The following is a 16,786-nucleotide window of genomic DNA, read 5'->3' on the forward strand; positions in this document are numbered from 1 at the left end:
GGTCGTGGCCATCTGACTCCAAGACAGCCATGAAGGGTGAAAAAGGCTTCCCCAGGCCGGGCTGGCCCTCCTGGCTTCTCCCACAGCTGGTGCCTTTTTGGTGAAATGGCGAGAGGGAGCCGTCCCTGTGTTAGCCGGTGTGAGGGGGGGGGGGGGGCGCGAGCAGGGTTCTAGCATTCCTCAGTGAGCAAGAGAGGCTGACGTCCAGCACGGCAGGCCCCGGGGAGGGAGGCGGCTGCCCCTGCCCCGCCAAGCCCACTCTTGTCCCCCCAGAGGACCTGGTAGTACACAATGGGATGGGAAGGAGCCAGGCCCGGCCCGGAGCACAGCTGGTGTGGAGGAAACAGACCCTGGAAGGATTTGGCAGCTCATAACCTTTATTTTTAGTCTTTTTTTTTTAAAAAAGCATCATTAGAATCCTTCAATACAGAAATAATCCTAGCAGACTGCTGAACGCTCCATTGTTGGACGGGACATTTCCCATGGCATGGCATCTCCCAGAGCCTGGCCCTCCCCGCAGCCCTCCTGCCCCCCTGGGCCTGGGCAGCCTCACCCAGCTGGGCTCTTCCCCAGGCAGGGCCCCCTCCCCCTGCTGCACAGCACCGTCGTGGAGTCCCATCTAGAGTAAAGGAAGTCCAGCCCTCAGATCGCAGCTCTGGGCTCTTCTCGGCCACTCCTGGCCATCCCTTGGGCACCTCCGGCCGGTCTACAGCACAGCCCCAAGCGGCAGCAAGTCTGCTTCTGCCCAAAGCCCGGCTTAGGGGGCCAGGCAGGGAGAAGGTGGGTGCCGGGGGCTCCCACAGTTCGAGCCTCCCATTTCCAGAGCGCTTCCCATCCCCACCCCAAACCACAAGGCAGTTCGTCCCCTCCCGTGCCCCAAGCACAGGCCCACAGAGAAGCAAAAGCTTTTGGCAGTTCTGGGACGAGGAGACGGGTTAGACGACATCCCCAGTTTTTATTGATTAAAAACCCGCCCAACAGTGTATACATGGAAAATCTGCAGTGACTGATCCGTGATGTGATTGTCCAATCGAGACTTTGCCTGGAAATCATTTAGGGGAAAAAAACCTATAAAGTAAGTTGCAGCGAGCACGCCAATTCCTCCCGGGTTCCGGGACCCTTTTCAGGGGGTGTTAAGGAGGTGCGGGGTTAGAGCACAGAGATCTTGGCCAGGGCCCCCAAGGAACCCACGGGACTGCACTAGTTCTGCTTGGCGGCTTGCGGGGCTGCTTTGGGCACCCCCCTCTGCCCCAGTTCCCCTCCCTGCCGGGCTCCCTTCTCCCTTTGACCGAGGAACCAGGCTGTCAGTGATCTCATCCACACCAGCCCCCCCACTGGAGGGGGCCAGCGGCAACTCTTTTGGAAGCTGTGGGCCAGGATCTGAACGAGCTCCCCCTGCCCTGGCCACAACCAGTCATGAAGGCTGTTCTAGCCCTCTCTAATGCACAGGGAACCCAGGCCTCAGGATTTCTACAGGCCTTCCAACCAAAGGGCCCCCAGAAGGCAGGGCACCCCACTACTGCTGCTCCCCTGAGGCTTCAAGGGACAGGGCAAAGGGATTTGTTTCAAATGATTTGATTTGGCTTCATTTTCTTTATAAAAAACCTGTAACTCTTGCCCTTCACCCCCCCTCCCGCCCCAATCCCGACCAACATGTACAATCACCCTTGGTTTTCTGCTGGAATTGAAACGTTTTGGTACAAACTTAAGAGCCCAGGCTCTCCCGGGCCTGCAATTCAGAGGACCCAGGAGGAGGCCAGGAGGCAAAAAAGAATATCCATTGGCCACAGGACAGAGCTTGGTTTCTCAGAGAGAACCAAGGGCCCAACTGGGAAAGAACCGGAGGCTCCCCAGCTGCCAGGAAGGGGCAGGAGGTAGGGAGAGGAGAAGGAGAGAAAGGCAAGCCTTAGTCCAACAGGCAAAGGCTCGTCCCAGATCCAACTCAGAGCCTGGGGAGGGGCATCGAAAAGGGACAGAATCCAAAAAACCTCGAGTGGCATGATCTGGGGGCCTGAAAAGGGAACAAGGGCTCCCCACCCCTGCCCAGCCAATGCAAGGGGACAAGAAAGAAGCCTAGAGCCTGATCCTGACATCTGGGGAGCTGCTGCATCCAGGAAGATAGGAGAGAAAGGAGGAACAAAGGAGAGTCCTGGTGGGTTGGCATTAAGGAGGCAAAAGCCAGAGCGAGACGAGGCTGGCGCAACTGGTTAAAGCAATATACATTATGTACAAACTCTGGTTAATCAGTCCGCTTGGCTGGCAGCGTCCGCGCTCGTGCTGTGAGCCTGGGCCCCGGGAGAAAGAGGGAGCACTGAGGAGAGGGCGGTTCATCCGACAGCTTCTTGGCACTCAAAGAGGAGGAAAGAGTGCCCGTGGCACCTCCCAATAGAAAACGTGGAGAAAAATATCTTTAAATAACGGCACGAAACTGAGAATGTCCCCCCCAGGTCCCTGGCGGTGGTGGCCCCAGCGCAGTCTCTGCGGCAGCAGCAGCACAATGGGCGGGCAGGCGGTGGGCCATCAGCAGCATCGCTTCTTCCGTTTACTGTTTTTTGTGAGCTTGACCACATCGTTCTGTTGCTGTAGCTGCTGTTTTGCCAAATTTTCTTTCTTTGCCCGAAGAACCAGCTCTGTGATGCAGTTGAACATCTGTAATGGACAGGCGAGAGCCAAAGAGGCCCATGAGAGAGACTGTCTAAGGATCAACAGGTGGGGAGAGATGAGGGTGGCTAATGGCTCCCACTGAAAGGTGAAGAGCCAGAAAGGGCTTGACTATGCCAGAGAGGGCCCCGAAAGCTCCCGCCTAGGTCCAGAGGGTCAACATCCACAGACCTTCTCCCACGAGGCCCCCACCATCTACCCCGTGGGCCCTACCCCTCACTTCTCCCTTTAGAGAGGGACATCTGACAGCCAGGACCAGCAGGGGATGCAAGGACTCCTGGGTTCCTTGTTATTCTTGGGGGAAAAAGGCCAAGAGAGGGCAAAGGACAAGCAGTCCTGGACTCAGAAACTCCCAAAGCAGACTAGGTGCCCATCGAACCTCAAGAGGAAGAGTGCTGAAGGCCAAACCCCATTTCTGCGGGAGGCTTAGGACCACAAGGAGCTGAAGCACTTTTGGCTAATACCGACACCCCAAAAACCCCAAAACCTGTACCAAGCCCCGTGGGAATGGCACAGGGACAACTGGGAAGCCCTAAGAAACACCAGAGACACGAGGCCCCCCCCTCCCTAAAAGTGGTCCAAGTGGCTTTTTCTGCCAGTCGGCCAGGCTTATTGCGATGAGTTGGACGAGCTCCTCGAGCGTCATCCCCAATTATGGCAGGCTGGCTTGGGGTAAAGGGGAGGCGGGACACGTAAAATCCAGCCACACCCCGGCACCCCCACACCTGGGGAGCGCTGCAAAGCAAAAGCTACAAGAAGGTGCCCAGGGAGGGTTTCTGAGCCTGGTGCCAGGCCTTTACCTCTTCCACGTTGACATTCTCTTTGGCACTGGTCTCAAACAGCTGGATCCCCATCTGCCCAGCGAACTTGTAGGCATCCTCCGTCTCCACCACCTTCCGTTCCGGGTCATCGTTCTTGTTTCCCACTGCAGGGCAAATCAAGGTGAGAAGGGCGACCTGGGGGAGGCCCGGCCCCCTCGGCCCCCCTCGCGGCTCCCCCTCACCTAGTATCCGGCACACGTCATCACAGTTCTGGTTGATTTCATGGAGCCACCGCTTGACGTTGACAAAGGACTCTGCGCTGGTGACGTCATACACCACGATGACCCCGTGAGTCCCTCGGTAGTACCTGGAAAGAGGGGAGTCTGCATTAGGGCCCACCTGAGCGCATCTAGAACCAAGCTCCTCCCTGGGCATTCCAGCTGCCTGATGGGCAAAAGAGAGAAAAGCCCTGAAGCAAGGCCTGAGTAAGAGCGGCACCGACCCACCCCGAGGACCAGCAAGGCCAGTTCTCCTCCCAGGCCTGTTTCTCTGTGACAAACTCCTTCCAAAATAGTCCTGCATCAGCTGTGACCTGAGACAAGAGAAGGAAAGAGCCTGGCAGCGCCTCCATCCCTCTTCCAGTAAACAAACAGGAACCTTCTTTTCCTGATGCTCCCTGGCCCTAATCTGGGGAGGGAATGGAGAAAGGAACTACAGGCATGGCAAAGACACCGGCAGTTCCGTCCCTGGGACCACAGACACCAGCTTGGTACAGAAGGAGGCAGCAAACCTCCTCTAACAAAATGCCTCGATATCCCCAGCCAAAAGCTGCTTCCATGGAGCTTGAAGGTCTCAAAATGTGCCATTTATAGTGTTTAATCCTTTCTCTTCTTCAGCCTCACAACAACCCTAGTAGGAGGGGCTTACAGGTATTATTATCCCCATTTTACAGATGAGAAGAAAGGTGAGCATGATTTGAACCCAGGTCTTCCTGATTCCAAGTCCAACATGCAATCCATTATGCCAGACAGCATCCCTGTAGGATGAGGGAGAGAACCCAGGGATATTGATTCCTAGTTGAAGATCTAAAGATCATCCCTGCCTCCCCTGTAGTTTTCATACAACCCAGAGCAGGCTATGCTTCTCAGAGCTCTGCTGGAATGGTTCCTTCCTGTGGAGACACCATCACCCCTGCACAGAGAAATCCAGACACTTGCTCCTTCTCAATAACTCTACAAGCCGATTCTAAGCCCTCGGTGAAGCCCCAAGTAAAGGAACAGGGTCATCTGGGATATGGCTGAACAAATCAGAGCACAGTCCTGTGCTCTAAGAAATGACAAAAGGAACAATTTCTGAGAAACCTGGGAAGATCTGTATGAACAGATACAGGCTAAACCAAGAAGAACCAGAATAAGAAAGTTATAGAACAACATCAGAAAAACGAATAACTGAAAGACTTAAAAACTGTACTCGCGGACCAGCTGGGGCTCCAGAGGCCATGACATGAAGCCTGCTCCCACCTGACAAGAGGGAAGAGATCTGAGATACAGGATGAGACAGGTGTTTTGGACATGGTAAATGCAGCAATTTATTTTGCTTGATTATGACTATTAAATTTCACAATGGATTTTTTTTCCCTTTCCCAGGAGGGGAAAGAAAATGAGATTTTTTTTTTAATTAAAAAAATTTTTGAATTAAAAGAAAAAAAGGAACAAGGCATAAGACCCCTAGCAGCCTCAAGAGGGTCTGCTTTGCTGCCCACCTGCTGTTACCCACGCACACTGGCAATCTACCCGAACCCAAGGCTTATCAAAGAGGCACATGAGAGCTCTAGGCTCCGGGGCTGCAGTGAAAACATCTCCCCATCCCTCAGTTCTCCCCCGCAGCATAAGGCACCTAGGGCTTATCAGGGACAGCAGCCAGCCAGGCTTGGAAGGCAGCAGAGCTCTCCTCCCTCCTGCTGACAAGGGGTTACTCCCCAAACCTTTCCCTTGGTGGTGGCAGCAAAGACCCTAGCAAACCAGCCACTATTCCTCCTTGAAATCAGACTGCCTATTACTGGGGAGGGAGGGAGGGAGGGAGAGGAGATGAGGTACCCAGAAGTTCCTTTTCTTGGGAAGGGGAGAAATGGAACAAGCAATTATTAAATGCCTACTCTGTGCTAGGCACTGTGCTAAGCCTTTGACAAATATTATCTCACGGAATGAGCTATTTCAAGCCTTGTCTATCACCCCATTCCACAAGGCACTGCTAGAGATCTGGGCTCAAAGAGTGGGAAGAGGTCCAAGTCAACAGCCCCACTACTCCGACTAGCTTCCTCTAGGTCCACTGTTACCTTTCTCTAGACACTCTAAGACTAGAGGGCCTGGTGTGGAGATCATTCGTTCATAATCCAGCTTTGGCCCCTAAGGGAACTGTATCTGTAAAGAGCTCATTCCCTGCCCTATTCACTGTCCCCCTTCCACCTGAGCCTTCTTTCTGGGGAAAAATTCAAACCCACAGCTTGGAAGAGAGCAAGGTATGCTTTCAGGGGGTTGGGAACAGAGGAAGAGAGCTAGAAAGGCTCAGCCAATGTGACAGATTTAACTATCCTAGTGCCAGGAAAGGAAACATTAAGAGAAAAGTGAAGTTTTCAAATTCTCGGCTAAAGAATGCCAAGAAAGTCTTCTGTCACGATGAATTTCGGCTCCAGGCTCCAAAAGGAAGTCATCCCCTCCCTGCATCACCTTTCCCTGTGACATGTCCTGTCTATGACTCTTGTGTTCCTGCCTTCAGAGGATCATGGAATGGTGGAGTTAAAAGGTACCTTGGGCATCAGCTAGTCTAACCAGTATGTTTTAGAGGCGAGGAAGATGAGGCAGAGAGAGGTAAACCAGCTTGCCTACATGTAGTCACTGATATGAGCTAGACACAGAATCTATGCTCCCCAACTCCTAGAATCCAAGGCTTCTTCCAAGATACTATGCAGCTCAGTGGCTAGAGCACCAGCCAGGAGTGGGGAAGACCTGGGTTCAAATCTGGCCTCAGGTACTTCCTAGCTGTGTGACCCTGAGCAAGTCACTTAACCCCCACTGCCTAGCCCTTACCACTCTTCATCTTGGAATCAATACTGACAGAAGGCAAGGGTTTAAAAAAAGATACTGTGCTGTCTGTCATCTTAGAAGCTCAGCTTCCCCTCACCTAATCTCAGTGGATGGAACTGGGCTGAGATGAAAGCAAAGACAAGACCTTGGATTCTGAAAAGAAAGACCTTGGCCTTTTATCTGGGGGAGGCAGGAGGCATTCAGGGAGAACAGGACGGCCAGGCAATCAGAATCCCGCTTCTTATCACCTTCTGGTGTAAGCTGCCCTGCTCTGAGGCCTGTTCAGCCAATCTGAATGGAAGGTTCAGCCTTGGGGGCCATCAAGTCCAGATCACCAAAAGCCAAAAACCAGAGGCTGAAGCACTGACCTTTTGCTGAGGAAAGATTTTGTTTCCTAGTTAATTCCTGTGAATCAGAGCAACTGGCGCTTTTCTTAGAGTCTAGAACACTATTTTTCTCTCCCAAACACCACCCCCACACATACATACATGTATATGCGTGCGCGTGCGCCCTCACTCACACACACACACACACACAGAGCAAACTCTGGAAATATTTCATTTCCTGGGATGTCTTCTGGCCAGCTGTGAGCAGAGTCCCTAACCTCCCTGGCCAGTCTGAATTCCTGTAATAAGTCTCTTTGCAACTCCAGAAAACAGAGCCCTACAGCAAAGACAGAGTTATAGGCTCTGCCACAGCAGCCACAGATAATCCAGTGGCCGAGAGGCTAAGTGTGGCCCTCTTCTCCCCAAAAGTGAGCAGGGACGTGGCCTGTTGGTCTCAGTCCGCCCTTCCTCCTAGCAATCTTCAGCTCTCTCCACAAACAGTCAGCAACTAAGCAACACAAGGAGAGGCAGCTTCAAGAGGACAAAATGAGGGAACTGCCGTTCTAGTCCATCTCCCAGAGCAGGCCAGCATCACCAAAGGAAGCCGAGGGGGGAGGCAGGAAACAGAGAACCAGGTCTGGAGACAGGAGTTTCTAGCCAAACCTGGCCTCAGATACTTCCTAGCTGTGTGACCCTGGGCAAGTCAATTAACTTTCATTGCCTTGCCCTTATGCCTTGGAGTCCAAGACAGAAGGGCCAATCAGTCCAAGACAGACCAAGTATCAAGCCCAAAATAGAAGGTAAGGGTTTAAAAAAAAAAAAAAAAAGGCTGCAGAAGTCCCCAGTGTCACCCCTCATCCCAAAGCCTTCCTTTCTTATAGGTCCAGCTCCCCTAAATTTGGTTTGGTTGGACCCAACCCCACAAAAGACATTTTCTCAGCTCATTTCCCCTAGTTCCCTTCTCTGCTTTCCAGGGTCTACCATATCTCCCTCTGTAGTACGACATCCAGAATCATCTCTGAGCCTCAGTTTCCCCATCTGTAATAGGGAGGAAACAACACCTTTTGTGAGGGTCTTACAGGGTGGTTGAGAAGATCAGTGAGATTCCTGCCCTCAGGCATTTTGCAAACATTCAGGAGTCGGGGAGACTCATCAGTAACTAGCAGTATGGTTTATGCCATGGTTTCTAAGCCTCAGCTTCACAATCTATCAAAGAAGGACATTCAACTAGGCCAGAGGTCCTTCACCAAGAGCCCATGAGGGCCGCAAAGACCCTAAGAGGCCCACCAACAGAACCTGGATGGGGAAAAACATCGATCTTTACTTTCCCTGCCCTCTCACGGAAATTTAGCACTTTCTTCAAATATGAATTTCATCATCAAATTCAAATATATGAATTTTCAAAAACAAAACAAAGCCTGCTTCTGAGCAAGGGCCTAGCCAAAGGGGTCCAGGCATAAAAATGGCAAAGAAGCCCACTGTAAGCCCAGAGCCTTGGATTGCACTGGACATCCTTGGAACCCCCAGAGGGCCACTCGCAAGCCCTTCGCTCTTCCACGCTGCACCCTGGGGCAGGTTCTTTGCCAACACAAATCACTCTGAGGGGCTTCTGATCCTACATGCTCAACGGCCTCACCTGCAGCTGCTTCACTTAGAAACGAGGGAAACCCTCAAAGACAGCCGCATGTCCAGTGGGATCAGAGGAAGCCGCTTTGGGGCATTCTCCCCAAACAGCGGTCCACGTCCCAAGCAGCCTCACATCTCTCAGGCTGTGCCCCTCACAAACAGGCAAACTACACCAGGCAGCCCAGTTAACATCCATGCTGAGCTACTTCTTACCATTCACACACCTCCCCCCCAGGGGAACCCCAGGCCTCCCTGTGTCGATAGCCCACACAGGAAGGGCAGGGAGCCTGGTTTCCAGGGGCCACTCCAGGAGCCATGATCTCACTGGAGATCGGGAGAGAGAGGACCCGAGGCTGGGTGACCCTCTGCACTCACAACTGAAGATGTGTGAGGGAAAAGGAATGGCTGTCTTGGATCCTCCTTGAAGATCGCCCAGACATCCTGCTACGTGGGAATCAAGCTGGATTTCATCCCTTGTCTGCAGCGGAGAACAGGAAAGATGCTATTTGGGGAGAGCTCGCTGGGAGCGCGTCACCTGATAGGCCCAGCTGGGGAGCTCTACGTAATCACTCTGCCTCGCTGCCCCAAACCACTTCCTGTCTGAGGTGGCTCTCAGATGAGAGTGAAGTCAGTCTTGGACAGCCCTAGAGAAGCCACAGATCCCTGGACAAGTGGCTGAGGGAGCCCTGGGAAGAGGAGCAGTGTCCTAACGAGGAGACACCTGCAGGGACTCCCAGCTAAGCACATGGCCACTCGGACAAGCGCTAAAGGATCAAGGAGAAGTTGGGGGGCTCCCAGAGAGGAGTCACTTCCCAGCCACCCCCAGCAGCACCCCAGACAGCTTCTCCTCTCCTGCTAGATGGCCGGGGTGTGGGTCTCCAGAAACAAGAAAAGCTTCAAGGACAATGAGTGCCAAACAACTCTGCCTTGAAACAAGAAGCCCTTCTCACTATCATTCCTGCCTCCCTTCCAACCTGAGACAGACTCAACACCATCCAGATGGAGGGCTCTTATAAAGCCAACATGTGAAAAAGGTGAGGAAGAGGACACTGCAGCCCCCTCCCAGGGCCTCTGGACCCTGGAGAGTCATTTGAGGCCCAAACCGGCCAGACTCACGTGGAGGTGATGGTGCGGAAGCGCTCTTGTCCAGCTGTGTCCCAGATCTGTAGTTTGACCTTTTCCCCATTGATTTCCACTGTCCGGATTTTGAAGTCCACCCCAATTGTGGTAATATAGCTGCCTGTACAAAAAAGACCAGTTACTGGGGCTCAAACACCTGAAAACAGGGCCCTGCTCCTAGGGACGCTGCCGGCCTCAGAGACAGAGCTGGGTCCTTTCTTCCCACACTTCCCCAAGCTCCGGCTCACCTGACCCATATAGAGATACGCCAGCAGAAGCTAAGAACATACTGGAGCTAGAAGAGAGGTGAACAATCTCACCCAGAAGCCCAGAAGCACATCACAAAACAAGGGGAACCATCTTCCACCTCAGAGATTATCCACCATCCCTTCTCCAGTGGAACAATAACTTCCAGTCTTTCCCAGGACAATCCCATCTCAAGTCTTTCCTGATACAAACTGAGCCAAGAGAGGCCTTTATGAGGCTCAATCCTGAGGGTGCCTCCATCTAGAAATGGTTCAGGCCCTGCTACCATCACAAGCTCCTCCCAACCCCACTCCTTCCCCCATCACCCTTCCTGTCGCCTGTCCCCTTTCTCATTTCGTCCTTGGGTAAAAGTCTAGCAGACTAAGAGGCCACCGAGAGCCTGGCAGCCCCTTGGCATTACTCACCTGAAAAAGTGTTGTCTGCAAATCGTAACAGCAAACTGCTCTTGCCTACACCTGGAAAAGAAGAAAAAATGCTAAGGGCTCCGAGGCCACCAAGAAGACAGATCCCAGAGCCAAGTTCTTCCTGCTAGAAGCAGAGAGGGGAGAGACAAGCCTGACCAGCAGGTCCAATCTATTTTAAGGGGGTGGGGGATGGAAGAGAGGGAAGCGTGAGGTCTGACTCGGAATCTGGGCTCCTGTAAGAGACATAGTAACCCACACCAGCTCCCTCCCTTGGTTGTCTGGGGTGGGCCGTGTGAACCATATCGGACAAGAAAAATATGATCTCCATGTCGATAGCCAAGGGCCCCCAATTTCCTCAGAATTCTCAGCATGTACTTGGGAGAGAAGCCTGAGGCTCAGGGACTAGCCCAGGGTCACAAAGTTTTCTAAGTCAGGTCTTATTGGCCTAAACCCAGTTCTTCTTAACCCAAAGACCAGCAGTACTCTACAAGCCAGGCTGCCTCTTTTTCTGAATCAGGGTAATTCAGGATGATTATAAATGCACCCAAGAACTACATTAGGGTAGGCCAATCCCATTCAGTCCCCTGTCTTGTCCCTAAAACACCCACAGGCTGATTCCATTTCCTGACACACCAGTGAAAGTGAAGGGGGGGGAGGGCGGGTGCTGGGTAGCTCAGTGGATTGAGAGCCAGGCCTAGAGTTCCTAGCTCAAATCTGGGCTCAGACACTTCCTGGCTGTGTGACCCTGGGCAAGTCACCTGACCCCCATGGCCTAGCCCTTACCACTCTTCTGCCTTGGAATCAATAAAGAGGATTGATTCTAAGACAGAAAGTAAGGGTTTATTTTTAAAAATTTTTAAACTTTCTCTTCACTCTAAGAACCATCTCAGGAGGTCATAATCCAGGTCCCCAAACTATGGAGTCTCCTACTGCAGCTCAAAGGATTGGAGAAGCCAAAGGTGGTCCTAAGGAAGGGGCTGAAGTCCATCAGGCAATCCCTAATACCATTGCTACTAACAGCAATTGGCACTTAGGTATTACTTTCATATTTACAAAATGCTTTGCATAGAGTATTTCATTTCAGTCTCACCACAAACCTATGAGGCAGGAACTATTATCATTTCCATTTTACAGATAATGAAACTAATGACTTAAGAAGGTTAAAGAGACTGGCCCAGGGTCACAAGCAGGTATCTAGGCACTACCTACCTAGGAATTCAGGAGATATAAATCACAATCCTCCATGGGCTGTCAGAAGCTCAAAACCACTTAATGAGGCAACTACATGGCTCAGTGGATGGAGAGCCAGGCCCAGAGATGAAAGATCCTGGGTTCAAATCTGACCTCAGACACTTTCCTAGCTGTGTGACCCTGGGCAAGTCACTTAACCCCCATTGCCTAGTCCTTACCACTCTTCTTAGAATCAATACACAGCAGTGATACTAAGATTTAAGGTAAAGATTTAAAAAAAAAAAACTTATGGCTGGAAGAGACTTTGGAGAGCCTCTAGTTCAAGGGTTCTTAACCTTTTCATGTTAAGAATCCCTATGTCAGTCTGCTAGATCCTATAGAGGCAGGCAGGTAGAGAGAGCACTGGGATCAGGAAGCCCTGAGTCCAAATCTAGCTTCAGATACTAGCAGTCTGGTGCTGGACAAGTCACTTAACCTATGTGCCCTAGTTTCCTCCTCTGTAAAATGGAGCCTCTCAGGACTGTTGGGAGGATCAAATGAGATAATATCTGTAAAGTACTAAGGTATAGTGCCTGGTACTTAATAAATGTGTTTTCTTCCTGCTCAGAATCCTGTTTTTTGAATACATAAAACAAAAATCACAGAATTACAAAGGAAATCAATTATACTGAAAGACAACAATAAAAGCTAGCACCTATATAGTGCTTTAAGGTTTGCAAAGCACTTAACAAATGTTATCCCTTTCTCTTAATAACCCTGGGAGGTAGATGCTTTAATATTCCCATTTTATAGAGGAAACCGAGGCAGTCAGAGGGTTAAATGACTTGCCCAGGGTCGAACAGCTAGTGTCTGAGACTAGATTTGATCTCAAGTCTTCTTGACTTCAAGTTCAGAACTTCTGATCTAGGTCAAACTCCTCAGTTTACTGATTAAAAAAAAAAAAAAAAAAAAAGAAGGGGCAGCTTAGTGGCTCAGGTCTAGGGTTCAAATATGACTTCAGACCATTCTTAACTATATGACCCCAATTGCCTAACTCTTACCATTGTCCTGCCTTTGAACCAATACTTAGTATAGATTCTAAGACAGAAGGTAAAGGTTGTTTTGGTTTCCTTTTATAACAATAAAATTAAAAATTAAAAATATTTTTAAAACGAAGGCCCAAAGAGGTTTCCCCACTGTCACAGCACAAATGAATGGCAGAGACGTGTTGGCACATAAGGGTCCTAACTCCCAGGCCCAGTATGCCTTCTGCTATGCTACATAAGTCTGCCATTTCTGCTTCTGTTACTGCTGGAAATTCTCAGTAGGGGCCTACTGGCCCATGATCCAATACTCACACAACCTGGACTAGCAGTTTTACATAGGCGTATTCATACACACACTGAGCACAACACCCCCAGCTATGTTCACATGCCCACAGACAGTCCGGGAACACCCAAGTCTCTCCACCCTGGTCCAACAAGCAACATCTTGGTCAATAGCCCTACCCTAAGGCTTAAACTCTCCTAAATCCGATCCTATCAATGAATCTCTGGAATTAGACCCTGATCAGAGAGAGAATGGGAATCAAAGGTCCTTTAAGGCCTTCAAGTCAAATGTTGGTGTACAATGCTATAAAACTCCGAGATTAATTAACTTCTCCAAGCCTCAACAACTGGAACTCAAAAACCCTTTTGTGGCCAGTAAATGCCCACCTGATCCACTATTTCAGGCAGGCACCAGCCTGCTTTGCTTCATTTCACCCACAACTTCTCAGAAATCTTCTCACCAACTGCCTTGTTCCCAACTCCTCCACTCCAGTTCAGAAACCAAGATCAAAGCAACCCAGCCCCAGCTCTTGGACAGAGGTTGCATTCATCCATCCATCTATCTACCTCTGGCTGTCTACTGTCCTTCGTCCCCACTCAGCACCGTTGGCAAGGGAGGACCAAAGTGTCCCTCCTAGGCCCTCGCTCTACTCAGGGTGGTGTTTCCCCCATTAGGATGTATGTTCCTCTGAGGAAAGAAATTCTCTTTGCTTTTGTACTTACATCCTCAGTGCTTAGCACGGAGCTTATAAGTTAAATGCCTTTTCATTCATTCATTCTTTCAGGGATTTCTCAGGACACCTTAAGGATTCCTTCCAGGTATTTCTTTGCCTAACTAATATCTAACTGACCTGGTATCCCAAAGGGGTTTATTTTACAGAACATACTCACCAGCACAATCAGAGAAGAACAGATTCAGGTGCTACACGGAGAGTACCTGGAACTCAGGCCTGAAGCCTGAAGCCTACAGCTCTGTCACGAACTTCCTCATTGAAATCTCAGCTCCTCCCAGTCCTCTGTGAGGCTTCCTGCTGAAAGCAGTAAGCACAAGGCTCCTGGGCCGGCTCCTCCCAACAGTCTCTGCCCAAGGTCCAGCTGTCTTGTTAGCTTCCTCTCCTCTCCCCCCAGCCTGGAGAAACTAGTTCATTCAGCAGAAGCCAGGAGGGTCTATCTGTCTCTCAGAAAATTCCAGGACTACGGCCAGATCCCAAGCTTTCTTAGAATGCCCCTGCTACTGAAGCAGAGCAAAAACTAGGGCCACAGGTGTCAGTTGTTACTCCTGACACCACATAGGAGACCCCATTAGGAAGAAAAGCACCCTAGTGGGGGAGAGAACTTCACCTGACCACCTCAAAGGAAGGCCTCCCTGGAAGAACATATAAACACCATTTATCCAACAGCTTCCAGCCAAGGAAGGAAATGAGGGTACCAATTTACCTTAGCCACAGAGAAAAGGTCAACAACTTGCCCAAGGCCCCAGCTGGTGTGAAATCAACTGACCTTAGTCCTCACATTTGACATTAGCAGAGCCAGCTTCTGAGCCTAAAGATCTTGCCATTTGCTGTTTCCCTGTGCTTTGAGCAGTTAAGCCACAGTGCATATTGAAGGATGGGAGGGGACAGTGGCCACCCTGCCCTGGTAAATCCCCAAAGTGGCATTCTTAATTCAGGGTCTAAACTAGGCCTGCATCAGGGAGAAGAACCGAATTTAGGCATGAAGAGTCCAAGTTCTTGTGGAAGGAATAGGCTCCCTTGGTCACATAATGTCTCCGGTTCTAACTCTGTAGACCATTTAGGCCCTCTCGAACAGAACAATGCATTTAAGTCTGACTCCTGACATTCATCCACATCTCAAACACACTCAGCACTGAGGAACCTCAGAAGCAAACAATGCAACTTGCTCCAATCGGCAGCTCACTGACTAAACAGAAAGCCAAACCAGCCTTTCCTTGCTTCTATTTCCATCCACACATCTTAGACAACAGAATGTTCAGACTACATAAATCATAACGTAAAGAGCCTCACTCCATTCCATAAACCATGTTAAGAAGTACTGTGGAAAAAAAGACCAAAACCACCTCCCAGATTTGGGGGGGAGAAGGGGGGAGGGGGAGACTTAAGAGTAAGCCTTTTATTTCCAGATTTCAAAGTACAAGAAACTCTTCCCACTGGTAACCCAGATGTCTTTCTGAGGAACAAGGCCCATAACCACAATAACTGAGTTCACTAATTCTCTGGGAAGAAAAATCACCTTCAGTCATAGCTCTCCCTTCCCACCCACCCCACCCCCCACCCCTTTGCCCCATCTGGAGCTAAAACATAACTCCTGAAAAGGCAGATGGTACACTGAATGAAGAAAAGAATTCTAAAGGCCATCTATCTTCAAAAGAAAGGCAGCACATAGATATTCTACTCCAAAAAATGAGAAAAAGAGAAACTGAGGAAAAGATAAGCAATATAGTATTGATCCATGTATCCCTCCACCCCAACGGCCTCTCTCTCTTTAATTCCCTAAACCTCTGAGAGAGCTAGCCCTTCACCTTCCAACTGAGCCCACAAAACCTCACCACGTTTGGCCTCCCCAAACCACCACACTAACCCATCTTCATGCCAACAACCAAGTACACTCACTCACTTCCCTGGCTTTCTATACCATGGCCACCGTGCAGAACAAACTTACTGCCTTTGTCTATAACCAATTTTGTTAAATCGCTTCACCCTTCCAGCATAAGCTTTTTATAACACCCAATATGCTCCACTTTCAACCTTGCCTCTGCCACTAATCACATGACAGCCTCTTCCCCACTCAGCCCTGACCAGAGCCTAAAGCTGCCATGCTCCCAAACCTCCTTCCCTTTCATCATAATCCTATAACACCTGCTACACTCAGTTCCTCACCATAAACCTACTATGTATGCCTCTGCCTTTCTGACCCCTGTCACCCTATAAACCTTTTCACCTCTGGGCTCCTAATACTATTCTTTTTAACCACCCAAACTACACTAAGCAGCCATTAGAGGAACCTGCAACCGCTAAAATATCAACATTTTAACAGAGTTAAATTTCTGCAGAACTGCATTGGAAAGTGGGCTAGCTGTGGAATCGAGGGCCTGGGTTCAAATCCTAGCCTTGTCACTTGCACATCGAGTAAACCATGATTCCCAACCTCAGTTTCTTCATCTGTTATTTGACTAGATGCCCTCTTAAGCCCTTTCAAATCGTCTGTAATCCTTCATACTTGGTGTGTGGTCTTCAACAGTCCTCCCTTCAATCAAGGAAAGCAGGAAGAGATTAAACCCGCTTCCTTCTCTGAAGGGGGGAGGAGGGAAGGGCGGAGGAAATGTGACTTGGGCAAGGTCACAATTCGGGGACAGAAACCCTAGTCGAACTCCAGCTCTCCAGGCCCCTTGCTTTCCTTTTCCCCTATCTCAGAGGCAAGGGCCTCCCCCTCCCCGCATGGGCTCTTCTTCCCTACCCATCCACAAGGCCAAACACTTAACCCCACCTAAACACCAGCCCCCAAAACTGGAAGTCCCTGATTATGGCTCCTCCCCGCACCCCAAATCCAGATCGCCGCCCTCAGCCTCTTCCTCGGCCAACTCCTGGGCTCTCCCTCTCCGGGCGAGGATCACCCAGCGCTCCCTCCTCTCCTCCCCGCTCCCAGCCCAGGGGTAAGGGCCTTTCGAACCTCCCCCTAACGACCCCTGGCATCTCCCACCCTCCTCTGCAGACAGGGATCACGGACCTCCCAGAGCGCCGCCCCGAGAACCAAAGGGGACCCTGGGCTTCCGTGCCTCGTTCCCCTAAGCGGGGTGCCCCGCCCCCCCCCGCCGGGGGTCACGGGGTCCTGCGCGCCCCCTCCTTGGGCGCCGCCCTCCCTCCTGGCCACCGCCCCGCGCTCACCGCTGTCGCCAATGATGAGCAGCTTGAAGAGATGGTCGTAGTCCCGGGCCATGGCGGGCGGCGGGCTGGGCCGGGCCGGGCCAGGCCGGGCGGGCGGACCGGAGAGAAGGGAGGGAGAGAGGGAAGGGGGAGGGAGGGC

At 50.9% G+C, this 16,786-nt stretch overlaps 1 protein-coding gene across 2 annotated transcripts; it reads right to left on the bottom strand.

Moving 5' to 3' along the window:
• Positions 1–935: 935 nt before the first annotated feature.
• RAB35 (RAB35, member RAS oncogene family) lies at positions 936–16,760 on the bottom strand. Of its 2 annotated transcripts, XM_044658833.1 has the most exons (6): positions 16,648–16,760; positions 10,248–10,298; positions 9,574–9,697; positions 3,665–3,789; positions 3,462–3,586; positions 936–2,649 (listed from the first exon to the last, which is right to left on the bottom strand). In XM_044658833.1, exons 1-6 carry the CDS (start codon positions 16,697–16,699, stop codon positions 2,521–2,523), a joined length of 606 nt encoding a protein of 201 aa, XP_044514768.1. In that variant the 5' UTR covers positions 16,700–16,760; the 3' UTR covers positions 936–2,520. The 2 variants fall into 2 exon arrangements, with proteins under 2 accessions (XP_044514768.1, XP_044514770.1); XM_044658835.1 differs by lacking the exon at positions 3,462–3,586.
• Positions 16,761–16,786: the final 26 nt, after the last annotated feature.

Source organism: Gracilinanus agilis, chromosome 1 (assembly GCF_016433145.1).
Source record: "Gracilinanus agilis isolate LMUSP501 chromosome 1, AgileGrace, whole genome shotgun sequence".
NCBI lineage: Eukaryota > Metazoa > Chordata > Mammalia > Didelphimorphia > Didelphidae > Gracilinanus > Gracilinanus agilis.